Source organism: Piliocolobus tephrosceles, unplaced genomic scaffold (assembly GCF_002776525.5).
Source record: "Piliocolobus tephrosceles isolate RC106 unplaced genomic scaffold, ASM277652v3 unscaffolded_110, whole genome shotgun sequence".
Classification (NCBI taxonomy): domain Eukaryota; kingdom Metazoa; phylum Chordata; class Mammalia; order Primates; family Cercopithecidae; genus Piliocolobus; species Piliocolobus tephrosceles.
In genome coordinates this window covers 1,055,688-1,082,727 of record NW_022292088.1, presented here as the reverse complement: position 1 = coordinate 1,082,727, position 27,040 = coordinate 1,055,688, and the positions used below count along the sequence as shown (strand labels likewise).

General features: G+C 43.0%; 3 protein-coding genes across 10 annotated transcripts in view; 2 read left to right on the top strand and 1 right to left on the bottom strand.

The window, feature by feature from the left end:
• Positions 1-7,082, top strand: part of LOC111529150 (synaptosomal-associated protein 23) — a 42,896-nt gene extending 35,814 nt beyond the window's left edge. For all 4 annotated transcript variants that reach the window (XM_023195985.2, XM_023195984.2, XM_023195987.2 and 1 more), the window contains exons 6-8: positions 1,714-1,872; positions 3,380-3,524; positions 5,423-7,082. In XM_023195985.2, the coding sequence (XP_023051753.1) occupies positions 1,714-1,872; positions 3,380-3,524; positions 5,423-5,488 (370 nt within the window). In that variant the 3' untranslated portion in view covers positions 5,489-7,082. The remainder of the gene's footprint in view (positions 1-1,713; positions 1,873-3,379; positions 3,525-5,422) is intronic.
• A 9,777-nt stretch (positions 7,083-16,859) lies between these two features.
• On the bottom strand, positions 16,860-23,582 carry LOC111529151 (leucine-rich repeat-containing protein 57). Its single transcript, XM_023195988.3, has 6 exons — positions 23,350-23,582; positions 23,008-23,113; positions 22,763-22,901; positions 21,925-22,193; positions 19,434-19,619; positions 16,860-18,392 (listed from the first exon to the last, which is right to left on the bottom strand). Exons 2-6 carry the CDS (start codon positions 23,089-23,091, stop codon positions 18,351-18,353), a joined length of 720 nt encoding a protein of 239 aa, XP_023051756.1. The 5' UTR covers positions 23,092-23,113; positions 23,350-23,582; the 3' UTR covers positions 16,860-18,350.
• The window catches only part of LOC111529152 (HAUS augmin-like complex subunit 2), an 18,824-nt gene continuing 14,899 nt past the window's right edge, over positions 23,116-27,040 (top strand). For 2 of the 5 annotated variants that reach the window (XM_023195994.3, XM_023195992.3), the window contains exon 1: positions 23,116-23,622. Coding sequence is in view for 1 of the 5 variants with exons in the window: in XM_023195989.3 (XP_023051757.1) it covers positions 23,530-23,622 (93 nt within the window). In the remaining 4 variants the exon portion in view is untranslated. The remainder of the gene's footprint in view (positions 23,623-27,040) is intronic. The other 3 variants (XM_023195993.3, XM_023195989.3, XM_023195990.3) reach the window with 3 other exon arrangements.

Below are 27,040 nucleotides of genomic sequence, written 5' to 3'. Positions count from 1 at the left end.
TTTTGAGACGGAGTCTTACTCCGTCACCCAGGCTGGAGTGCAGTGGCAAGATCTTGGCTCACTGCATCCGCTGCCTCCTGGGTTCAAGCAATTCTCCTGCCTCAGCCTCCCGAGTATCTGGGACTGCAGACGCACGCCACCACACCCAACTAATTTTTGTATTTCAAGAGACAGGGTTTCATCGTGTTGCCCAGGGTGGTCTCGAACTCCTGAGCTCAGGCAGTCAGCCTCCCAAAGTGCTGGAATTACAGGTGTGAGTTACTGCATCTGGTGATCTTTTTTTTTTTTTTTTTTTTTTTTGAGATGGAATCTCGATCTGTCGCCCAGGCTGGAGTGCAGTGGTGCAATTTCAGCTCACTGCAGCTTCCGCCTCTCGGGCTCAAGTGATTCTCCCGACTCAGCCTCCCCAGTAGCTGGGATTATAGGCGGATGCTGCTGCACTCAGCTAATTTTTGTATTTTTAGTAGAGATGGGGTTTCACCATGTTGCCCAGGCTAGTCTTGAACTCCTGACCTCAGGTGATCCACCCACCTCAACCTCCCTAAGTGCTGAAATTACCGGCGTGAGCCACTGTGCCTGGCCGCAATCTTTTTTTTTTTTTTTAACAGGAAACTCTTAAATGAAAAGCTCCTACACTATAGGATTTATAAATGACCGCTTGTGTGGTCAAGGTACTTATTTGTCCACTGATTGTCCAATTTGGAAATTATTCATGCTTTTCTTTCCTGATGGCTGGTTTGTTTGTAAGAAACCATTGTTTAAATTTTCATGGAAAATTCTAATAAAAACTGATTAGCTGGAACTACACTGGTTCAAATTCAGTCTTCTTATTTTAAAAATTTTATTTATTTATTTAAGATTTAAGGTCTCACTCTGTCACCCAGGCTGGAGTGCAGTGGCACTATCATGGCTCACTGCAGCCTCGACCTGGGCTCAAGCAGTCCTCCCACCTCAGCCTCTCGAGCAGCTGGGACCACAGGCGTGCACCACCACACCCAGCTAATGTTTGTATTTTTTTATAGAGATGGCATTTTGAGGCAGGGAGCAGTAGCTCACAAGCCTGTAGTTCCAGCACTTTGGGATGCCGAGGTGGGTGGATCACTTGAGGTCAGGAGTTTGAGAGATGGGGTTTTGCCATGTTGCCCTGGCTAATCTTAAACTCCTGAGTTAAAGCAATCCACCCGCCTTGGCCTCCCAAAGTGCTGGGAGTACAGGTGTGAGCCACTGCACCCAGCGTCAGCCGTCTTATTCTGTCATCCCTTGTCAACCTCTGAGGTGCCTTCAAGGAACCTCTTAAGGTATCCCAGAACACTTTTTCTAAGGGACCTTTTTTTAAGTAATGTGCATTAACCTCTTTTCCAGATAGTGCTGGATACACTAGGAAGAGAAAAGCAAAACGATAGTGCCAGAGGCTAAGGGAACCTGAAAAATCAAATAGTTTTTTTTTTGCTACTTGCTGACAACCTAGTGAAGATTTGGTAGAAGCAGTATTTGGACCTTTTTAAAATTTTTTTTAGTGTCAATGGGTTTACATAATTCATCTATTTCCTATCCCATATTGCCATGGAGCATAGTATAGATCATCTAGACTTAGCTGTATGCAGCTTTTCTACTAGAGTTGTTAGTGTCATCCTCAAGGTAACAGGCACTAATAATTAGAACTCTCCCTCTTCTTTTTTTTGGTATCTCCCTACACTCCTGACTCTTACATAGAACAAAGAACTTTGAGTCTGGCAAGGCTTATAAGACAACATGGGGAGATGGCGGAGAAAACTCACCTTGCAATGTAGTATCTAAACAGCCAGGCCCGGTGACAAATGGTCAGCCTCAGCAACCAACGACAGGAGCAGCCAGTGGTGGATACATTAAACGGTATGCCAACTCCTTCCGATATTCCTGTACCTTTCTTAATGAATGGTTCACTTAGGAGATGAGTTTAGCAGTACCTGACCCCTAACTAATAAATAAAAATTGTATTTATTCCATTTTAAAAATGCATTTAAAAATCTGCCCACTGACAAAATATGGTGGTTTTTTTGTTTTGTCTTTTTGTTTGTTTGTTGTTTTGTTTTGAGAGAGAGTCTTGCTGTGTTGCCCAGGCTGGAGTGCAGTGGCGTGATCTCAGCTCACTGGATCTCAGCTCACTGCAACCTCCACCTCCCAGGTTCGAGTAATTCTCCTGCCACAGCCTCCTGAGTAGCTGGGACTACAGGCGTGTGCCACCACGCCCAGCTAATTTTTGTATTTTTAGTAGAGACAGAGTTTCACCATGCTGAGCAGGCTAGTCTTGGACTCCTGACCTCAGGTGATCCACCTGCCTCAGCCTCCCAAAGTGCTGGGATTACAGGCATGAACTACCACACCCGGCCAGACAAAATATTGACTGTGGTGGTTGACCTTGGGTGATGGGATTAACTTTTCTTTATACTTTTCCGTACTTTCCGAATTATTGAACTAGACATACTTTACTTTTGTATATAGAAAAAAATATGTTTTAAAATGTGTCGTCTAGAGCAAGGGTCAGCTAGATTTCTGTAAGAAGATCTGTAACAGGCCGGGCGCGGTGGCTCAAGCCTGTAATCCCAGCACTTTGGGAGGCCGAGACGGGCGGATCACGAGGTCAGGAGATCAAGACCATCCTGGCTAACCTGGTGAAACCCCGTCTCTACTAAAAACTACAAAAAACTAGCCGGGTGAGTTGGCGGGCGCCTGTAGTCCCAGCTACAAGCAGGAGGCTGAGGCAGGAGAATGGCGTGAACCCGGCAGGTGGAGCTTGCAGTGAGCTGAGATCCGGCCACTGCACTCCAGAGAGTCAATATTTCAGACTTTTCAGGCCATACAGTCTCTTGCAATTACTCAACTCTGTTGTAGGGTTAAAGCAGGCATAAACAATATGTAAACAAATGTGCATACTCTGTTTGAATAACACTTGATTTACATAATCAGATGGTGATCCAACCTCTCTTTTAGAGCCGTGGTTCTTTAGATAGACTTAACTGTGCATTAGAACCACTTGAGGGGCTTATGAAACCATAGGTTTCTGGGACGCACTTACAGTTTCTGATTTAGTAAGTCTGGAGTGGAGTGTGAGAATTAGCATGTTCCCATGTCTAACAGCTTCCCAGGTGATGCTGGGAATTACGCTTTGAGAAACACTGTTTTAGAGTTGTTTCTTTTCTTACATGGCTTTAAGTCACTGTGCTCTCTTTGATGAGTCTTCCAGTTTTTATTACAGAATGTTTCCCAAGAATGGTAACCTATATTCCTTTGGATCTTATACTTGCTGAGAGTCATTTTGGTACTTTTGTGAAAATTAAATCCAGATTTACTCTATTTAAATTCAGAAAAATCTATGGAATTAACTCTCTTCTTGTGATAGCATAACTAATGATGCCAGAGAAGATGAAATGGAAGAGAACCTGACTCAAGTGGGTAGTATCCTGGGAAATCTAAAAGACATGGCCCTGAACATAGGCAATGAGATCGATGCTCAAAATCCGCAAATAAAACGAATCACAGACAAGGTAAAAGCTTTTTATTGCCACAAGAAAATGAGACACCCAGTTCATTGTTTCCGTAATAGACAGCTGTGCTAGATGCTGTGGGGGACATGGTAGAAGAAGCTCCCGGACTCATAGGTCTTAGTTCTGATGAGGTGGTGGTTCTTTTTTTTTTTTTTTTTGAGATGGAGTCTCACTCTGTTGCCAGGCTAGAGTGCAGTGGCACAATCTCAGCTCACTGCAACCTCCGTCTCCCAGATTCAAGCAATTCTGCTGCCTCAGCCTCCCGAGTCGCTGGGACTACAGGCACACGCCACCACGCCCAGCTAATTTTTGTATTTTTAGTAAAGACGGGGTTTCATCATGTTGGCCAGGATGGTCTCAATCTGTTGACCTCATGATCTGCGTGCCTCTGCCTCCCAAAGTGCTGGGATTACAGGCATGAGCCACCACGCCCAGCAAGATGGTGGTTCTAACACATACAACAAGAGCCAAGTCCTCCCCCTCATGGCAGTTGGTGCCTTTTGAAACCAGAGTTTTGGAATGTAGTAGTTTTACTTAAACCTTCACACATGAAGCTTAGTATCTACTTTAGCCTTTGACTGTGTTTTTTTCTCTCCCAAATGAGTAAGTTTTATTTTGTTAACTAATTTTTTAATTGAGAATGGGGTCTTGCTCTGTCGCCTAGGGTAGTACAGTGGTACAATCACAGCTCACTGCAGCCTACCTCCCAGGCTAAAGCTAAAGCTTTCCTCCCACATCAGCCTATTTTGTTAGCTAAAAATAAATTAAGTTCCTGAATCCTCATTTCATGAAAGAAAATCCGTTCTGCAGAATAGTTAATATAGAGTGGTCACACGAAATAGAGTCATGTGAGTGAAAGAAAGTTGTGATTCTTTTTTCTTTCCCCCTTAACTTTACATGATACCATGAAAGAGAAATTGTTTTTGGTGTTTCGATGTGTCACATGTAAAAGTCATACTTTGGCCAACCGTGGTAGCTCACACCTGTAATCTCAACACTTTGAGAGGCCGAGGCAGGAGGATTGCTTGTGCTCAGCAGTTTAAGACCAGAGCAAGACCTAGAATGTACTAAAAACATTTAAAAATTCACTAGGCATGGTGGCGTGTGCCTTTTGTCCCAGTTACTCTGGAGGCGGAGGCAGAAGGATTGCTTGAGTGTAGGAGTTGAAGGCTGCAGTGAGCTGTGATTGTACCATTGCATTCCAGCCTGGGCAACAGAGTGAGACCCTGTCTCAAAAAGAAAGAAAAAAAGTCATACCTCATTAAAATCTCAGTGAACTTTAAAGTTTAGGGTGAGTTTTTAAGCTTGGCTCTCTGTTAAATCACTTTCGATGGATTTAATTGAAACAGTGGTTCACAAGATGCTTTAAATGCTGCAGTCTGGGTTTAGGCTACATTTACCTGTCATTTTAATTCAGATGTTGGTGTGGATGGTAATAGATTCATTCCAAAGATCTTTGGAAAGGTTATTTCAGTCTCTCCAGGTTAGACTTAGGGTGTCTGAATCCAGATGAGATTCTGTGATTCAGTTCAGAGGACTCACACGAGGTCCAATCTTTAACAGAGAAGAGCACTCTCATATTTCATCACATCAAAAAATGCCATTGATTACAGGATGCATCCCAGTTTCAGGCGTGTTAAACTATGAAAAAATATGTTGTAGAATTGATGAAATATTGACAAGGTCTTATATGTTACACCTTTGTCATGTTTATATACCAGGGTTTTTCCAAATGAATTTCATGTTCTGTTACTTCTTGCCCAACATGAGTTTTGTAATGTAACTTCACGTGGTTTCTTGGATTTTCTGTGTGTCAGTTACTCCAAGTGTAAGATGTTTGATTTTTATTAGAGTTACTTACCTTGTAAAATAAAGCTGATATCGTTCTTGTTTTTCAGGCTGACACCAACAAAGATCGTATTGATATTGCCAATGCCAGAGCAAAGAAACTCATTGACAGCTAAAGCTACTGCTGTTCTTCTTTATCATTTATTCACTTCCGTAGCTCCTTCTTGAAAGTTATTACCTTTTCAGAGTTTAAATTTTCGGTTCCACGCTCTTCTAATTGGGAGATAATATGGAAGAAGGGCCAGAGCAGTCACAGCCCTCCTTCTCTTTTGTTTTCTATTGAGGGCCGACTGCTGCTTGGCCTTCCTTCTAGTATTTTCTTTTTCAATTCATACTCTTAGATTGGTTTTCATATGTCATGTATAGTGTTTTCATCCTCCTCATATACTTAGCAGGTTCTTTTGCTTTCAAGATTTGGAAGCATTGCCAAAGACAGCCATGAAGAAGGAAGCTGTAGAGATGTTCTTTGTTGTTGTTGTTTATTTTTGCTTTTGTGGTAGAGGGAGGGACAAGAGATAAGAGGTTGTTACCTCAGTAAAAACCTTCAGGCCACAAAACAAAAAGTTGCAGAGCCACAGCGAAGATGTAGTTGAATATAGTTTTTGATTTAAGTTGCGGTTATAGCCAATTTAGGCTAATGCTTGGTTTTGGAGCTTTTATACACAAAATTTTTGTTAGGCATCACAGTTTTGCAACCTCTGCTCCAAAGAGAAAAATAGAATGAGTTTTCTTTCTTTCTTTCTTTTTTTTTTTTTTTCCTGAGTCAGAGTCTCACTCTGTCACCCAGGCTGGAGTGCAGTGGCGTGATCTGGGCTCACTGCAACCTCAGCCTCCTCGATTCAAGTGATTCTCCTGCCTTAGCCTCCTGAGTAGCTGGGATTACAGGCGCATGCCACCACGCTCAGCTAATTTTTGTATTTTTAGTAGAGACAGGGTTTCACCACGTCAGGCTGGTCTTGAACTCCTGACCTCGTGATCCACCCGCCTTGGCCTCCCAAAGTACTGGGATTACAGGTGTGAGCTACCGTGTCTGGCCGAGTTTTCTTAAAGTAAGCTTAATTTCTGAACTCTTAGTGATTCATATATGTACATAAATCTGTGATCCCATTTCTTATTGCACCATTCAGGAACACTTTGTATAAATGAGTGGCTTTTTATTTCATATTATTAGTAGTATCATGGTTCCATTACAGGCCTATTAACCTCATACATTGTCATTAGTCTTTGAAGAAAAAATATGTAAATATATATATGTAACAAGAGAATTTCTCTCTAAAGCAGGGCTTAAAATGTTTTGGAAAAGTTTGACAAAGTATACCACATGAATTCAGGTTTACCTCAATGCTAAGAATTATGTTTAGTTAGGAAAAAGAAAGTCATTTTGATCTCAGGTAGAAAAGTAGATTGCCTTGAGTTTTATGTAGCTTTAGACTTTAAAAAGTTAGAATTTATTCTGTTACTAAAAATTATTTGAAAAAATTATACCTCTGGTTTAATTGTTGGTGATTATACACTGTCTTTCTCTTACCCTTGTGTATTGAATTATGTCCATAATCAAGTTGATGTGGATCCTGAAAAATGTTATGAAAATCTGATTGGTATTTGTCACATTTATTTTAAAATTAGCATCTGAACACTTCAAAGCTGTCAGTGTGAATTGGTTTCACCAATAACCACTGCTTGATTCTTACAATTAAATTTTTTAACTAACTAATGGTATTGTTCTTTCAAATAGGTAACATGTTTCTATGACTGTTATTTGGGGGAAAAGAGTTTCATCAGCTCTCATTTAACAAATTAATAAAGCAAAGATCCATAGAGCACTACAACAGGAAGCTGCCTTTAGCATCTTCCCGATATTTATTGAAAATATTGATAGGACTTAAATTTACCTTGCTAAAATTTGTTGTGAGGTTCATTTTAATCATTACTAGTCTTACTCACTTGAGCTTAAATACACTAGTGACTGGAAGGGTAATGGTTCTGTGTGAGAACTACAACTCACTGGAGAAGATACAGTTAATGTGGGAGCTTTCAAAGGCTAAAGTGGAAAATATTTAAATTAAGTGAGATGCAACTACACCCTCTGTAATAGAAATGTTCCACATCAAAATGAGTGGTTTGGCAGGTGATGGTAAATGTGTAAAGTAAGAAGGTGTAAAATGGAGGATTGTGCTTTACCTAAATGCATTTCCTAAAACTATTTACCAAAATTTTTTTTTTTTTTTTGAGGCGGAGTCTTGCTCTGTGGCCCGGACTGGAGTGCAGTGGCCGGATCTCAGCTCACTGCAAGCTCCGCCTCCCGGATTTATGCCATTCTCCTGCCTCAGCCTCCTGAGTAGCTGGGACTACAGGCGCCCGCCACCTCGCCCAGCTAGTTTTTGTATTTTTAGTAGAGACGGGGTTTCACCGTGTTAGCCAGGATGGTCTCGGTCTCCTGACCTTGTGATCCGCCTGTCTCGGCTTCCCAAAGTGCTGGGATTACAGGCTTGAGCCACCGCGCCCCGCCCCAAAAAAATTTTTCTAGCACTGTTCTGGATAAAGGAAATAGTTCTGAGAATACCAGCATGCTACACTCACAGTATAATTGGTTAGAAGCATGGGCTGAGGCATTATCTGAATTTTCACTCTAGCCAAAGTGACTGTAAGGTCATTTCTGTGCCTTAATTTGTCTGTAAATGCATATTAATACAAGCATACCTCAGATACTGAGGGTTCAGTTCTAGACTACCATAAAGCTAGTGTTGCAATAAAGTGAGTCACATGAATTTTTGGTTTCCCAGTGCATATAAAAGTTCTGTTTACATTATTCTGTAGTCTATTAAATGTGCAATAGCATTATGTCTTTAAAAAACAAAGTATGTACCTTAATTAAAAATACCATGTACCAGGCATAGTGGCTCATGCCTGTAATCCTAGCACTTTGGGAGGCCAAGGCGGATGGATCACTTTACGTCAGGAGTTTGAGACCAGCCTGGCCAACATGGTAAAACCATTTCTCTACTAAAAATGCAAAAATTAGCTCGGTGTGGTGGCACGTGCCTGTAATTCCTCCACTGAAGTCTCTTTTTTGTTTGTTTGTTTGTTTTGAGATGAAGTCTCACTCTGTCACCCAGGCTGGAGTGCATTGGCACGATCTCACCTCACTGCAACCTCTACCTCCCGGGTTCAAGCGATTCTCCTGCCTCAGCCTCCTGAGTAGCTGGGATTACAGGCAGGCACCACCATGCCCAGCTCATTTTTGTATTTTTAGTAGAGACAGGGTTTCACCACGTTGGTCAGGCTGGTCTCGAACTCCTGACCTTGTGATCCACCTGCCTCAGCCTCCCAAAGTGCTGGGATTACAGGCGTGAGCCGCCATACCTGGCCTCCTCCACTGAAGTCTTAAAACGCTCAGTCATCCATGAAGGTTGGAATCAACTTCTTCCAAACCCCTGTTAATGTTGGTATCTTGACCTCCTTTCATGAATCATGAATATCCTTAATGGCATCCTTTCCAGAAGGTTTTCAGTTTACTTTGCCCATATGCATGAGAGGAATCACTATGGCATCTATACCTTTATTCTTAAGCAATAAGACCTGAAAGCTGAAATGACTCTTTTATCCAAGGGCTGTAGAATGGATATGTTAGCAAGCACGAAAACAACACAACATTAATCTTGTACATCTTCATCAGAGCTCTTGGGTGACCAGATGCTCTGATGCTCATTATCAATAAGCAGTAAGATTTTGAAAATAATTTTTTTTTCTGAGCAGTAGTTCTCAACAGTGGGTTTTAAATATTCAGTAAATCATGCTGTAAACAGATGTGTTATCTAGGTTTCATTGTTCTATTTATAGTGCACATATATAGTAGACTTAGCATGATTCTTAAGGCCCCTATATTTTCAAAATGGTAAATAAGCAATGCCTTCAGCTTGAAGTCACCAGCTCTATTAGCCTCTAACAAGAGAGTCAGTCTGTCTTTTCAAACAAGCTAGGCATTGACTTCTCTCTAGCTATGTGAGTCCTAAATGGTGTCATTTTCCAATAGAAGGCAGTTTTATCTACATTGAAAAATCTATTGTTTACTGTAGCCACTGTCATCAATTATCTGGATAACGCTGCAGCTTCTCCATCAGCATTTGCTGTTTCATCTTACACTTTTATGTTAACAGATACAGCTTCTTCCCTTAAACCGCATGAACCAACCTCGGCTAACTTCCAACTTTTCTTCTGCAGCTTCCTCATCTCTCAGCCTTTCTAAGCATTGAAGGGAGTTAGGGCCTTGTGTTTACTGGAGCAGCACTTTTAACTTCCTTCAAGAACTTTTCCTTTGCATTCACCACTTGGTTAATTGGTGCAAGAGGCCTAGCCTTTGGCCTGTCTTGGCTTTTTTTTTTTTTTTTTTTTTTTTTGAGACGGAGTCTTGCGTTGTTGCCCAGGCTAGAGTACAATGGCACCATCTCAGCGCACTGCAACCTCTGTCTCCCGAGTAGCTGGGATTGCAGGTGTGTGCCACCATGTCCAGCTAGTTTTTGTATTTTTAGTAGAGACAGGGTTTTGCCATGTTGACGAGGCTGGTTCGAACTCCTGACCTCGGGTGATCTGCCTTCCTTGGCCTCCCGAAGTGCTGGGATTACAGGTGTGAGCCAACACGCCTGGCTATGACTCTTCTTTTCACTTGAACTTAAGAGGCCATTGCAGGGCTATATATTGGCTTAATTTCAATATTCTGTCTCAGATTAGGGAGGCCCAAGGAAAGAGTGATAAGGAATGGCTACTTGTTAGAGCAGTCAGAACACACATTTATCAATTAAATTCGCCATCTTATGGCTTAGGCAAGAAGATGAGACCGTTTCTACAAAAAAACTTTAAAATTAGCCAGGTGTGGTGGTGCATATCTGTAGTCTAGCTACTCAGGAGGCTGAGATGGGATGATCGCTTGAGCCTAGGGGGTTGAGGCTGCAGCGAGCCATGATTGCATCACTGCACTCCAGCATGGGTGACAGAGCGAGACGCTGTCAAAAAAGTTTGCCATCTTATATTGGCATGGTTTGTGGCATCCCAAAACAGTTAAAACAGTACCATCAGTGATCACAGATCACCATAACACATATCATAATAATGAGAAAATCTGAAATATTGTGAGAATTTTCAAAACGTGAGACATGAATTGAGCACATGCTGTTGGAAAGACGGCAGTGATAGACTTGCTCGATGTAGGCTGCCACAAACTATCTGGAAAAACTTAATGGAGTGCAGTAAAATGAGGTATGCCTATAATTCCTACATAGCATTATATTGCATAGAGTGGTAACAGGTAAAGCACTTAGAACAGTTCCTGGCTAATGTAAGAGCTTGTAAGTGTTAGCTGCTATTCTCTCCAAAGTGGAGCTCTTTCTGGTCAAGCAGCTCTGTGAATTAGATGAAAGGCAACATAGCCTCTCCCCAGAGAAACAGGCACACAAATGGAAATCATGCATAAATGAGGTTCATAAATGGAGGTCTTGAAAGCCCGTCCATGGAACCCAGGTTAAAACTTTCCCATAGCTTCTGCTATTGAGAAAGAAGAGAGGTAAGGCCATAGAAATTAGACTCCATCATGCATTAGAAACAGCTGTTCATTTAAAGCCCTTTGTGATTTTCTTCCATAACATTGTCTGGAAATTTGATTCACTTTTGAAAGGTAGTAAATAGTTAACACAAGCTCTGGAGTCTGACCACCTGGGATCAAATTTTGGTTCATTTTACTTTTAGTTGTGTGGCCTTGAGCATAATACTGACCTGTAACTAAAGAGGTAAACAATTGTATCCCCCACTGAACTTGTTTTTTAACACTAAGCTCCCTCTTCAAGTTTCCAGTCTTATAACCATAATGATCTGTATCCCCTGTAGCCGTGCCTATTTTTTTCCCTTCAGTTTTAATTCATCTTTTGTTTCTATACTTCAACTCTAAATCTTTCCATTTCATGTATGGATTATGAGTCTGTCCTTAACTTAAACATCTATGGCCCAGACATCCTATACTCAGTTGCACTTAGAATTAGCTTTTTTTTTTTTTTTTTTTTTGAGACAGAGTCCTCGCTCTGTCGCCCAGGCTGGAGTGCAGTGGCCAGATCTCAGCTCACTGCAAGCTCCGCCTCCTGGGTTTACACCATTCTCCCGCCTCAGCCTCCCAAGTAGCTGGGACCACAGGTGCCCGCCACCTCGCCCGGCTAGTTTTTTGTATTTTTTAGTAGAGACGGGGTTTCACCGTATTAGCCAGGATGGTCTTGATCTCCTGACCTCGTGATCCGCCCATCTAGGCCTCCCAAAGTGCTGGGATTACAGGCTTGAGCCACCGCGCCCGGCCTAGAATTAGCTTTTTAAAGACATACACTATAATCCCAGCTACTTGGGAGGCTGAGGTGGGAGGATCACTTGGGCTCAGGTGTTCAGGGCCAGCTTGGGCAACATAGTACGATTCTCTCTGTCTCTCTCTCTCTGTCTCTCACACACACACACACAAATGGCCAAGAGGTAGGTGGAAAAATTCTCAACATTGCTAATTATCATGGGAATGAAATAAAACCTACAATGAGATGATCTCATTCCAGTTATAATGGCCATTATCAAAAGGGAGAAAATGCTGGCAAGGATGCTGAGAAAAGGGAACTCATTCCCACTTGGTGGCAATGTGAATGAGTACAGCCACTATAGAAAACACTATGGAGACCCCTCAGAAAACTAAAAATAGAACTACCATACTATCCAGCAATCACACTACTGGGTATTTATTGAAAGGAAAGGAAATCAATATGTTAAAGGGATACCTGCACTTCCATGGTTATTGCAGCACTATTCACAATAGCAAAGATAATAGAATCAACCTAAGGGTCCATCAGCAGATGAATGGATAAGGGAAATGTGGTATATATACACAGTGGAATACTATTCAGCCATAAAAAAGAATGAAATCCTATTGTTTGCAGTGACATGAATACACTGGAGGTGTATCCATGGAACTGGAGGTCATTGTATTAAGTGAAATAATCCAGGCACAGAAAGACAAATACTGCATGTTCTTACTCATGTGAGCTAAAAAATTTATTTCATGGAGGTAGAGAGTAGAATGATAGTTACCAGAGGCTGGGTAAGGGGTGTACAGGGTGGGGCGATGAAGGAAGGTAGGTTAATGGGTAGATACAAACATACAGTTAGATAAAAGGAATAAATTTTAATGCTTGATAGCATAGTAGGGTGACTATACTTAACAATGTAAATTTCAAAATGGCTAGATTTGAAATGTTCCCAACACAAATAAATGATAATGAATAACATAATTTGAGATAATGAATAACATAAATATCCTGGCTTGATCATTATACATTCTATGCATGTCTCAGAATATCACAAGTACCCCGTAAATAGGAACAAATATATATATAAAAAAAATAGTAAAGTGAAAAAGGAAAACAAAGCAGCTTATCTAAGTGCTATTTTCTTTAGGTCACTCTTACCAAAGTTTAAGTTATCCCAATTACATTCCTAATCAGATTTTATTTCTCAGACTGATATTCAAGTTTCTCATCTAGTCATTTAAAAGTTTATTTTTTCCATAAAGTAAAAGCAAGTTTATTTAAAAAGTAAAGGAATAAAAGAATGCTACTCCATAGGCAGAGCAGCCTGTTTACTATTATTTTTTTGGAGCCACAATCTCACTATGTTGCCCAGGCTGACCTCAAACTCCTAGGTTCAAGGGATCCTCTAGCCTCAGGCCCCCTAAATAGCTGGGACTATAGATGCCTGCCTCTGCCTGGCTCCATTTTTTAAATCCTTTTAATGTAGTGTCCACTCCAAGCCTTCTACTTCTGTACAACTTGTAAAATTCTACTTTCATGCCTTATAGATGAGATAAATGGCATGATTTACCGAGTGCTTACTCTGTCATGGTGACTATGCGAAGTGCTTTTATATAATCTTTTGCAACATACCTGAGAGGTAGGAGCTATTCCCTATATTTACAAGTGAGACGAAACTGCTAAACTTCATAAAGCTAATAAATGACAGACTCTGGATTTAAACCTGAATCATTCTGACTCCTGGACCCACGATTTTAATATATTACATTGCCTTCCAAACCAAGCTATAAAAAATTTGGGCGACTTGGGCCAGATGTGGTGGCTCACACCTGTAATCCCAGCACTTTGGGAAGTAAAGCAGGATTGCTTGGAGCCCAGGAGTTTGGGGTCAGCCTGGGGAACACACTAAAAAATTAAAAATTAGCTGAGTGTGGTGGCAGATACCTGCAGCTCCAGCTACTCAAGAGGAGTGGAAGGAGATAGCTTGAGCCCAGGAGATCAAGGCGTCCATGAGCTGTGATCTTGCCACTGCACTTCAGCCTGGGCAATAGAGCAAGACCCTGTCTCTAAAAATATATATAGGCTGGGCGTGGTGACTCATGCCTGTAATCCCAGCACTATGGGAGGCCAAGGCAGGCGGATCACCTGAGGTTGGGAGTCTGAGATGAGCCTGGCCAACATAGTGAAACCCCATCTCTACTAAAAATACAAAAATTAGCTGGGCCTGGTGGTGGGTGCCTGTAATCCCAGCTACTCGGGAGGCTGAGACAGGAGAATCACTAGAACCCAGGAGGTGGAGGTTGCAGTGAGCTGAGATTGTGCCACTGCACTCCAACCTGGGCAACACAGCCTCTGTCTTGTAAAAAAAAAAGTGACTTAAAAGCCAGGCAGTGGCTCATGCCTGTAATCTCAACATTTTGGGAGGCCAAGATGGGAGGATCACTTGAACCTAGGAGTTTAAGACTAGCCCAGGTAACATGGCAAGATCTGTCGGGAAAAAAAAAAAAAAAAAATAGGTGACTTGGGCTAGTGGCCAAATTAGAATCTGGGTCTTAAACCACAAGCCAGTCTACTTGATTAGCTCATATTTAAATTTAAATCTTGTTTGCTGTAACTTTGGACATATTACTGTATATAGCCCTTGCCCTCAAAGAGTCTATCATGAAAGACAAATATAGAATGTGAGAGGTGCTATAGTAACAGATGGGTGAGCATTTAATTCGACTTAGACGCAGGAAAGAGGCTTAGACATAGAGAATGAGCATATTAAGAGAGGGCAGGCTGGGCACATTAGCTCATGCCTGTAATCCCAGCATTTTGGGAGGCCAGGGCAGGTGGATCAACTGAGGTCAGGAGTTTGAGACCAGCCTGACCAATATGGTGAAACCCCGTCTCTATTAAAAATACAAAAATTAGCCAGGAGTGGTGGTGCCTGCCTATAATCTCAGCTACTCAGAAGGCTGAGGCAGGACAATCACTTGAACCCAGGAGGCGGAGGTTGCAGTGAGCCAAGATTGTGCCCTTGTACTCCAGCCTGGGTGACAGAGTGAGCCTCTAGAAAAAAAGAGAGAGAGAATGGGCATTCCCAACTGAGTGAACAATACAGTTGGCCCCAAGTATCCGGGTTCCACATCTGTGGATTCAACTGCAGATCAGACATATTTGAGGGGGAAAATGCCTCAAAATTCCAAGAAACAAAACCTGAATTTGGCATGCATCAAATACTATGTTGAATCTATGCAAATGAACTTATGTGTAGGCATATTAGGTATTATAAGTAATCTAGAGATGATTTAAAGTTTCAGGAAGATAATATGTCATTTTATGTAAGGGACTTGAGTATCATGGATTTGGTATCCATGGAGGTCTTGAAACCAATCCTCCATGGACACCGAGGGACAAGCTCTATAAAGGGAGTCAGAGGAGAGAGACTGCACCGTGGGTTTAGACAGAATAATCTGATATGGGTGGGCAGGCAAATGAGAGTGAAGAAAGGGAAATAAGTCTGGGTCCAAGTTGTAAAGGGTGGTAGTTGCAGATTCTGATGAGTGTGGATTAAGTTCCAATTAACAAATGGGAACATTTAAATTGTTAAATGTGTAAATTCTGGCCAGGCACGGTGGCTCATGCCTGTAATCCCAGCCCTTTGGGAGGCCAAGGCGGTCAGATCACCTGAGGTCAGGAGTTCAAGACTAACCTGGCCAACATGGTGAAACCCCATCTCTACGAAAAATACAAAAAATTAGCAGGGCGTGGTGGCATAAACCTGTAGTACCAGCTACGCAGGAGGCTGAGGCAAGAGAATTGCTTGAACCTGGGAGGCAGAGGTTGCAACGAGCCGAGATTGCGCCACTGCACTCCGGCCTGGGTGACAGAGTGAGACTCCATCTCAAAAAAAAAAAAAAAAAAAGTATCAGTTCTGATTTATTAGATGAGAAGTACTGATAAAACACTTAGAGAAATGTTAATTGTTCAGTAGATCAATAAGATTAATAAACTAAACATTAAAATTTAGAAAAAACAAAACTCCTCAACTGATATGGATAAACTAGTACCCCTGTAGCCCTTTCAAAGTGAGAAACAGAAAATGACATATGGGAGGCTGGGTGTGTTGGCTCCCACCTATAATCCCAGCATTTTGGGATGCCAAAGTGGGTGGATCACCTGAGGCCAGGAGTTCAAGACTAGTCTGGCCAACACGGTGAAACCCTGTCTCTACTAAAAATACAAAAATGAGCTGGGTGTGGTGGTACATGCCTGTAATCCCAATTACTCGGGAGAATGAGGCATAAGAATCAGTTGAACCTGAGAGGTGGAGGTTGCAGTTGAGCCAAGATCGTGCCACTGTGCTCTAGCCTGGAATGAGATTCTGTCTCAAAAAAGAAAGTAACACATGGGAAAAAGAACACCTAGACCAGATTTACGTCAGAAAGATTTTGTCATAGAGATTAAATAGTAGGTTTGTGTGATCTCTTGACTTAATGGATAAACTAGGTTTAACCATTATTGAGAACTGTTGATATATAGTAGCTTTGTGGCTAAGATAAAATCAGAAAATGACCAAAATGGTAGCTTTCTAAATGTTCATGTTAGTGATAATCTGAAATCCTCTACCTTTGTACCTTCAGATTTTTTTTTTTTTTTTTTTTTTTTTTTTGAGATGGAGTCTCACTCTGTCGCCCAGGCTGGAATGCAGTGGCACGATCTCAGCTTGCTGCAACCTCCACCTCACAGGTTCAAGCAATTCTTCTGCCTCAGCCTCCTGAGTAGCTGGGATTACAGGCGTGCCACCACACCTGGCTAATTTTTGTATTTTTAGTAGAGATGGGGTATCACCACATTGGTCAGGCTGGTCTTGAACTCCTGACCTCGTGATCCACCTGCCTCAGGCTCCCAAAGTGCTGGGATTACAGGCATAAACCATTACACCCAACCTCAGATTCTCTTAATAAGCATAGTTCTAGTATCACAAAATGTTTATGTCACATGAAGGCATTTCACTACTCATACAATGTGAACATGAGCATGAAACATGTCTTCCTAATCTATTTATAGGTTAAAGTTCTCTTGTCCTCCTCCTTTAAAGGATTAACCTTGCTTCCAGCCAAAGTTAATTAAAAATTTAGTATATTCTCTCACTCAGAGTAAGCTTGATAAACATAGGTTGTTTTAAAATATTATAGTAATGGTTTATTGATAGGTAATTTGGTTAGTAGAGTTATAAATACAAAAAGGGAAAGGTTACCAGAAATAAGACATTATTTCTAACAAATCTTCAGGAAAATCTTGATTATTAAAATCCCTTTTATCTTACAAGTGTTGCATATACAGTTTTAGCTCTTCATAGCCCTCTACCAATAAGGCACCTGCAATAGTATTGCTACTGCAGCCTTAGAGAGCATTTCTTAGAGGTCTGTTGGTGCTTCTCCTGACAAAGTGCACTTTTTAACTTTTTCCCCCCGAGACAGAGTCTTGCTCTGTTGCCCAGAGTTGGAGTGCAATGGCACAATCTCGGCTCACTGCAACCTCTGCTCCTGGGTTCAAACAATTCTGCTGCCTCAGCCTCCCGAGTAGCTGGGATTACAGGTACCCATGACCACGCCAGGCTAATTTTTGTATTTTCAGTAGAGACAGGGTTTCACCATGTTAGCCAGGCTGGTCTCGAACTCCTAACCTCGTGATCCACCTGCCTCAGCCTCCCAATGTGCTGGGATTACAGGCGTGAGCCACCACGCCCAGCCAATAAAGCGTACTTAAAAAAAAAAAAATTATTTTTAGTTTTTAAATTTGAGATGGAGTCTCAGTCTGTCACCCACGCTGGAGTGCAGTGGCATAATCTCAGCTCACTGCAATCTCCGCCTCTTGGGTTCAAGCGATTCTCCTGCCTCAGCCTACCAAGTAGCTGGGATTACAAGCATGCACCACCACACCCAGATAATTTTTGAATTTTTAGTAGAGACAGGGTTTTCTCATGTTGGCCATGCTAGTCTTGAACTCCTGGCCTCAAGTGAGCCACCCACCTTGGCCTCCCAAAGTATTGGGATTATAGGCATGAACCACCATGCCCAGCCCAAAGTGCACTTTTAATCAAGACAAACAGTCACACATTTATATATATCCTAAAGTCCTAGTATAAAAACTGCAACTGAACTGATGGACTAGAATAAAAATAATAAATCCTTAGATCCATGCCAGCCTCTCACAAATTATCTGAATTTCATAAAAACATGAAGTGTTAACACAGAGATGGAATGGCAACTGACTTTATGAAAGCTCGCACATTGAAACTAAACAAAATCTCAAGCTGTGGTGTGGAGCCATTCTGTTACCAGGCAGCACCCCCTCACCATATAAATAGCAGCTAGCTACTGGTTTCTTAAAGCCAAACTAATGATGGTTTTGAAGATCAACCTTGTTTATTGCCCTACTGGTGACTCAAAATGGAAGACTTTTCCTGTCTCCTGACCCTTTTTCTTTTAGCTTATTTGAGAAGAGCCCTGAAGTGAAAAAGGATCATTGAGTGAAATATAATCTCCTGGAGTATCATCTCCTTACTGTATATACCCCTAACAACAACAGGAGGCTTTGACTCAGCCACATTCCAACAGAGGTTCTAAGTCAGTATCCTGTAAGGTTTCCATAGTCCTGGAAAACTTCACGCAAACTTCTTCTTGGTGGCTGTGAACCTCTCCATGTACTAAAAAACATGAAAGAATACATCAGGGGTATTTTGGCATGAGTAAATAAATAAAAGCTATTTTTTTTTTAATTTTGGTTTTTATTGCATGTGGTTTTTCATTTCCTACAAAATTTAACTGCTCTAAATGCAAAATTAAGTACATAGTTTTGGCCGGGTGCAGTGGTTCACACTTGTAATCCCAACACTTTGGGAGGCCAAGGTAGATGGATCGCTTGAGCCTAGGAGTTTGAGACCAGCCTGGGCAATATGGTGAAATCCCATCTCTACCAAGAATAGAAAAATGAGGCAGGGTAGCGCCTGTAGTCTCAGCTAATCGGGAGGTTGAGGTGGGAGGATCACTTGAGCTGAGATCCTGCCACTGCACTCAAGCTGGGTGACAGAGCGTGACCTTGCCTCCAAAAAAAAATAAAAATAAAGCACATAGGGCCAGACGCGGTGGCTTACACCTGTAATCCCAGGACCTTGGAGGCTGCAGCAGGCAGATCACTTGAGCTCAAGAGTTTGAGACCAGCTTGGCCAACAAGGTGAAACCCCATCTCTGCAAAAAATTAGCAAGGCATACTGGCATGCAACTGTGATCCCAGCTACTAAGGGGGCCGAGGGATAAGAATTGCTTGAGCCCAGGAGGTGGGGGCTGCGCCAATGAGCTGAGATTGCACCACTGCACTCCAGCCTGGGCAACAGAGTGAGACCCTGTCTCACAAAAAAAATATATATATATATATATATAAATATGTGTGTGTGTGTGTGTATGTGTATATATATGTGTGTATATATGTGTATGTGTGTGTGTGTATATATATGTGTGTATATATATCTCTCAAAAGACAAAGATGAAGACAAAGATGCTTTACAGTAAGCTGTCTCTAGAGAAAAAGTCATCTTGGTACAACACCATTCAGCCAATGCTTTGAATCTACTTCCAAAATGGGGAAGAACAAATCCTGTTCACATTAGCTATAAACATTTCTGTGGATTACTTCACCATTGTCTTCTCTGGGGTAGTGACTAGAAAGGCAGAAGTACATTAATTCATACCTTATCATAGCCTTCCAGTTCTCGAAGTTTCTTTATTTCAAAAAGATTGCCTTCCACAGCAAGCAGACAGATCTGGGAATCACTGAGGATGCTCTGGGGAAGCATGCTGAGCTCAAGACAATTCTCTTCCAGGCGAAGAATTTTAAGGCGAGGACAGCAAGATATCTTCACTGAGATCTGAGATATCTATTGAAAAACCACAAAAGAATAACAGGAAAAAGCACAAGCACTACACTGGTTACTTTTAGTACATTAAAACAAAACAAAAAATCTTTACTTGACTATTTGTTCTAGTTTTCCCCTCTTTTACCGCCTCCATTTTCTCACTGCCTACTCACTCCAGAAGCCTCTGTTATCTAGCTTCTGTTACTACGCCCCCACTTAAAAGAAAAAAAAATGCTTTTATGAAGGTCACCAGTGGCTTTTTGGAAACAAAATTTTCTGATGATAAAAGCACTGTATGTCCATTATAGAAAATTTGAGAATCACAGGTTTAAAGAAAAAAGTTGACCTGGAATCCACCACCCAGAAATAACCACCATAAACATTTTGGTACATTTACTGCCAATATTTTATGTGTACATAGATACTGACTATTTTACTACCAAATTCAAGGATCCATCGTCCTCAGTCCCTATTGCATTTAACTGTACTATCTATCCCTTCCTTAAAACCCCTTCTTTTTGTCCTTTTTGGTTTTTCTTCCGATCTTTTGGATTATTCCTTACTTCTCTTGTTTTTATGGGCATTTTTCAAGTAGCTGTCCCTAATACTTCATATGTCATCTTCTCTCTCAACTTTTCCTAGAAAGCTCATTCATTGAAGTCCATCACTTTTGTTATGACCTCAAGATCTGTATCTACACTCTTACCTTTATTCTGCTCCCATGTTTCCGACTTTCATTAAGGTATTTCCATTTACAAGATTCACCACAGACAACTTAGCATGTCCATTCTCAATAACACCACTGTTTCTTTAGGCCCTCAAGCTCAATACCAAGCAATTGTCTTTGACTCACCCCTTTTGCCATTTAAATACTAAAAGTCACCAAATTCTTTGATTCTGCCTAGTATCATCTCAGACCATCACTTATTAGAAATGATGGGAACTAGGCCGGGCACGGTGGCTCACGCCTGTAATCCCAGCACTTTGGGAGGCTAAGGCGGGTGGATCACAAGGTCAGGAGATCGAGACCACGGTGAAACCCCGTCTCTACTAAAAATACAAAAAATTAGCCGGGCGCAGTGGCAGGCACCTGTAATCCCAGCTACTAGGGAGGCTGAGGCAGGAGAATGGCATGAACCCAGGAGGCGGAGCTTGCAGTGAGCCGAGATCGCGCCACTGCACTCCAGCCTGGTGGACAGAGTGAGACTCCACCTCAATAAAAAAAAAAAAAAAAAAAAGAAATGATGGGAACTTTAGTAAGTTCAATAACTAGCAGTGCAAGTTCTCAGACCTCATCCCAGACCTACTGGATCAGACACACTGAGGGCAGGGGCTAATGATCTCTTTAAACAAGCTTTTCTGGTTATTCTGATGCACACTAAACTCAGAGAACCACTGAATAAAGGTTCTAGCAGAGGTGAATGTGGAGCAAATCCTTGACTAATATTTGCTGCTTAACTGATTCAGTCCCCCCCCCCCACGAAGCTCTATAACATATAAGAATATCCACTTAAGGTAAAAAACATGAGGCCAATCCCTCAAAGACCGACTGAATTTCATCATGATGTAAAATCACTACAATCTAGAAAAGGAATAGCCACATGCAGCTAATGGCTACTTTAATGGATCATGCGGATCTAGAAATACAGACACTAAAAACCTAAAGGCCATCCAGTGTCACAGTGTTGAGTGTTTCATCACTTGTGCCTTCATGCCTAGACAAGAATCTTTGGATTGGTTTTCCAGACAAATATTAGTTGAAAAGCTGCCAAAGTAATGGAAACAAATTTCAAATATTATAATTAAAGCTGTATAACAGTGAAATGGGCTATCTCCAGAAAGCCTATCACTTAATATTCTTCAGCAAAAACAGAAGACACACTTAACAAAGATGTCAAAACCCCCCACAAAATGAAAAAACTGAATTACCTCTGACACCTGACTCTGAGAACCTCAGTTTAGGCTTCATTTCCACATTCTATCCCTGACATTGCTCCTGGCTAGCTGGTTCAGGGCATATTTGAAGAGGATCTGAAGAATTCTTCAAGATTGGTGAGACAGTAGTTTAACTTTTGAAATGATCTCTCCATGTTACCTACCTCATCCTCCCGAAAACACCTACACAACTAACACATCCTGTGTCTCAACTAATTCCATGGCACTTTGGGCCTTGAAATTAGTTCAGCTTACAGAAGAAACCTCTCATGTAGCCTCTGATACTTACTTAGCTCTATGATGGCAGCTTAGGAAACGAGAGGTTAAGAGGTATCAGGAGACCATAAACCCACACATACGCTGTAGCAGAAAAAAACCTTAAGCTCTAGACCTGATTCTGGTTGAGGTTGAGTTCGATGACTTGCAGCTCTCCCACTGTGTCAGGTATACTTCGAATCTGGTTCTTAGAGAGATCCACCACATCCAGGTGCCGTAGGCTACAAAGTTGGAGAGGTAATGCTCCCAATTGGTTCCCAGAGAGGCTCAGGGTCTTGAGGGCAGAGAGTTGCCCAAAGGTAGACGGCAGCTCTCTAAGGTGATTGTTGTTCAGGCTTAGCGTCTCTAGTTTTTTCAGATTGCATATCTCATCAGGCAGAACAGCTGGCAAAGAAAATTTTTTAAAAACCTGAATCTAATAGAGCTGAAAACAACTTTGATGAAGTTTCTAAAGACTATATGGCAGCCTGCTTCGCCTCTTGTTAATATATGTAAAATTCCCACATGTGCCATTTTTAGGTATTGCATTTTACCAACATAGTCTTTAGAAGGTGAGGGTGTCATCAAAATTCAGGTGAGCATTTGTGTGTATAATGGACTCCTTTTGTAAAGGGGTCCAGGCACAATTTGACGGCAATTTTGTGATATTTGGAAGATCCTCCCCTTCCCATCCATCCCCCGTTCCAAGTTAGGTAGCTTTGTTTACAATACATCCCCAAAATGTTCTTCCCTTTCAAGTCCAAATTAACCCAGTAACAATCAGCGTAACACCCAAGGAGGCTTATTTTAGATGTAATTACAAGAAGTGGAAAGAAGGTTTCAAGGATTCCGGCATTCTGCAACTTGAGCCCTCCTGCACGGTTTCATAACGAAAACAAAAATCAGCTTGTAACAGAAAACCACCCCTGGTAACAGCTTATCACTAGCAAAAGCCTCCCAGGCAAGAGCCATACTCAGTTTGTTGTTGTTCAGGGAGAGGCTCTTCAGTAGAGTGAACTTTCCTATCAGCAAAGGCGGTAGGCTCTCGATCTTGTTGTTGGACAAGTCGATGGTCCTGAGATTGCTCGTGAGCTTCTGCAAGTCTGCGGGGAACTGGAGAAAGGAGTTCACAGCGTGGAGAATCCCGCACCGACTAAGTTCGCCGCCCCCGCCGTCCCTCTCCCTTTAAGTTCCCTGGTCGTGTCCCTCCCATTCTCACCTCGGTCAGCCCTCGGTCCTTAAGCTGAAAGACACCAGTTTTCTGTGCTGTTTCCACATGAGCGCGGAGCGCACTGTTTCCCATCCTAGCGCCGCGGCTCAGGTCCCTGCGAGAAGGAAGCGCAGCTGTCACCGCCCAGTCCACCCGGTCGGCCTCCCGGCTGGGTCTCCTGCCCCAGCTCTCATCTCCCGCCGATCCCTGGCTCCTGGGGCCCGACCCAAGAGCGGCAAGGAAGAAACGGAAGAACAGACAGCCCAACCACCAAGCCCTGCCGCCTTTGCAGCTCTGCGGAGACCAGGCGCCTCTGGGAGCCTACAGAAGATCACGGAACCCCGGACTCGCCTCCCACCGCTCAGCTGCCGGATGGCTCCGCAGGTGAAGACCTAGGACCCGCAGTAGCCGGGATGCGCTCCCCGGCTTAGCCCCGGGCGGGACCGCCCTGTGACGTCATCGAGCCGCGCCGTGCGTTCGCCCTGCGTTCCAGCTCACTGTTGGCGCCTTCGCGGGAGGTGAGTACGAGCCATGGCCGCTGCCAACCCCTGGGACCCGGCGTCCGCACCTAACGGCGCTGGGCTAGTGCTAGGCCACTTCATAGCTTCCGGGATGGTCAATCAGGTGCGTAGGGGCGGCGGTGGCGTCATCAAGGGGGTGCCCACGGTGGCAACAGAATATGGCTGTGAGTTGGTGCTGCTGGCTGTGAGAGTAGTGAGGGTCGTGGTTGGGGTCTGTACTATAGTAATAGAGCCCCTTCCAGGTAACAGCCGCGACCGTTCTGCCGTGGGTGCTTGGAAAACGGGGATCTGAGTAGATGGTGTTTAGGGTAGACTGTGTTTTGAGTGTCTGTAGGGTAAATTTGTCCCCGGCCTGTTTGTAGGAGAGTAGACTGCTGTTACCGGCCTTTTTTTCATCTAGTGATACTGCCTCTAGACTGTAGTGTAAGGCGGGGATGGGAAGTACGGATCATTATGTCCTCTTGGGGAACAAGCATTCCCAACAACGCTCGTTTATGGGAAGTATTGAATCGTATTTGGGGCGGGAGGTGCTGGGTAGAGAAGGCCCTAGAAGCTCTTTTTTGGTGTTTTTTTTTAAATTATTTATTTATTTATTTGAGACAGTCTCGCTCTGTCGCCCAGGCTGGAGTGCAGTGGCACGGTCTCGGCTCACTGCAACCTCCGCCTCCGGGGTTCAAGCGATTCTTCTTCCTCAGTCTAGTAGGTGGGACTACAGGCGCGTACCGCCACGCCCAGCTAATTTTTTTTTTTTTTTTTTTTTTTAATGTTTAGTAGAGACCTTGTTCACCGTGTTAGCCAGGATGGTCTCGATCTCCTGACTTCGTGATCCACCCGCCTCGGCCTCCCAAAGTGCTGGGATTATAGGCTTGAGTCACCGTGCCAGGCCTTGGCATCTTTACAGACCAAAAAAAAAAAAAAAAAAAAGTATTGGCTAAAAAGATAAGACCTTGGAACGTGAATGGAGGAAGAGATTAATTTTGAGAAGGAGAGAAAAGAGACATTAACCCAAGGAGTCACAAAGTGGCAGTTTTAGGTTGGGCAAGAAGAGCATGTCCGGGGAAGGAGCCAATAGAGGGAGAAATTGAACATGTGAGGAAATAATGGAATGCAAGTGACAGAAGGGCATGGGGAAAGTGGGATCAAGGGCATTGAGAAAAATGGGGAAAGAAATTTTGATATATAGAGGAAGTTGAGGAATTTCACTAAAAAGAAAACAGAAAAGTCAAACTGATCTGTAAAAATTAGCACTATATTAGCCAGCGTGGTGGCGTGCACCTGTGGTCCCAGCTACTCCCAGGACCACATGGGTCCCACAGGCTCAGATGGGAAGATGGCTTGAGCTCAGCAGATGGAGGTTACAGTGAGACGCGATTGGGCCACTCCACTTAGCCTGGGCGACAGAGTGAGACCTTGTCTCAGAAAAAAAAAAAAAGCATTACAAACATGATGGAAAATTTACAGAAAATATGTAACTTTTTATAGTTAGAAGAGCCATTAGAGACTCTAATACCTTACAGTATTTTTTAATTTAAGAAACTAAGGCTTAGACCAAGAAATTTGCCCATGGTCACTAGACTGTTGAAGGATAATTAGATCTTAGCACTCTCCCTTTTGACACATTGTGTCCTCTCTCAAGATAAACTGTTATAAGAGGCTGTGATATTGTCTTGAAAGATTTTAAGCTTTTGTTGAACACCCATTGTCTGGGTGATCGGGAGATTCAGGTGGTCCTAGTTGACTACATTTCCCAGGAGTGGCCACAGCCCTCTACAGTTTAATCCTTCCTTCTCTCCTGTGTTTTCTTTTTCTTTTCTTTTCTTTATTTTTTTTGAGATGGAGTCTCCCTCTGTTGCCCAGGCTTGAGTGCAGTGGTGTGATCTTGGTTCACTGTACCCTCTGCCACCTGAGTTTAAGCAATTCTCGTGCTCCAGAGTAGCTGGGACTACAGGCACCTGCCATCTTGCCTGCTAATTTTCATATTTTCAGTAGAGATGGGGTTTCACCATTTTGGCCAGGCTAGTCTCAAACTCCTGACCTCAGGTGATCCGCCTGTCTCGGCCTCCCAAAGTATTTGGATTACAGGCGTGAGACACCGAGCCCAGCCTTTCTCTTATCAGGTTACCTAGTACTCTCACTTGGATTGTCCAGTTCTCCTGTCGCAAAATAGTTTGGCAAACTCATAATAGAAAACATTTTTGAGGGCTCACGCCTGTAATCCCAACACTTTGGGAGGCCAAGGCGGGTTGATCACCTGAGGTCAGGAGTTTAAGATCAGCCTGGCCAACATGGTGAAACCCAGTCTCTACTAAAAATACAAAAATTAGCCAGGTATGGTGGTAGGTGCCTGTAATCCCAGCTACTCGGGAAGCTGAGACATGAGAATCGCTCGAGCCCTGGAGGTGGAGGTTGCAGTGAGCAAAGATCATGCCACTGCACTCCAGCCTGGGTGACACATAAGACCCTGTCTCAAACAAAAACAAAAACCCCCAACTTTTGGTACTTGGTATCCCTCTAAAGAGCATTGGTAGGAAATACAAATGCCTAAACCAAAGGAGTGAGGCACTGGTGAGAGAATTTTAGGCATTGATGGGTGAACTCTTTTTTGGGGTAGTGGTTGTCTTCGTGGTGTGTACTGTCTCTCAAGTCACATTAGTTAGGCAGTTACTGGTTTTACCTACAGGTAACATGTCCCACTCCATAGCTCCTTAAGACTTTACTACACAGCTAGTCCCAGTGAGGGAGCTATTTACAGACTTGTAGATTGGTTTTACCTTAAGCAAACTTTATACATAAAAACCTTTATCTTTTTTTTTTTTCCCTGATAGAGTCTTGCTCTGTTGCCCAGACTGGAGTATAGTGGCACAATCTCGGCTCACTGCAACCTCCACCTCCTGGGTTCAAGCAATTATCCTGCCTCAGCTTCCTGAGTAACTGAGATTACAGGCACCCACCACCACACCTGGCTAATTTTTTTAATTTTTAGTAGAGACGGGGTTCCACCACGTTGGTCAGGCTGGTCTCGAACTCCTGACCTCAAATGATCCACCTGCCTCGGCCTCCCAAAGTGCTGGGATTACAGGCATGAGCCACCACACCCAGCCAAAAACCTTTTCCTGTTAGAAGGATTTAGCACTGATTCTTTCAAAATGATTTGTCACATCATCCCTTTAAACAGCCCATCCCTTTAATGCACATCATATTTTGTGCATTAAAAATTAAGACGGCATGGCCGGGCGCGGTGGCTCAAGCCTGTAATCCCAGCACTTTGGGAGGCCGAGACGGGCGGATCACGAGGTCAGGAGATCGAGACCATCCTGGCTAACACGGTGAAATCCCGTCTCTACTAAAAAATACAAAAAATTAGCTGGGTGAGGTGGCGGGCGCCTGTAGTCCCAGCTAGTCGGGAGGCTGAGGCAGGAGAATGGCGTAAACCCGGGAGGCGGAGCTTGCAGGGAGCTGAGATCCGGCCACTGTACTCCAGCCTGGGCGACAGAGCGAGACTCCGTCTCAAAAAAAAAAAA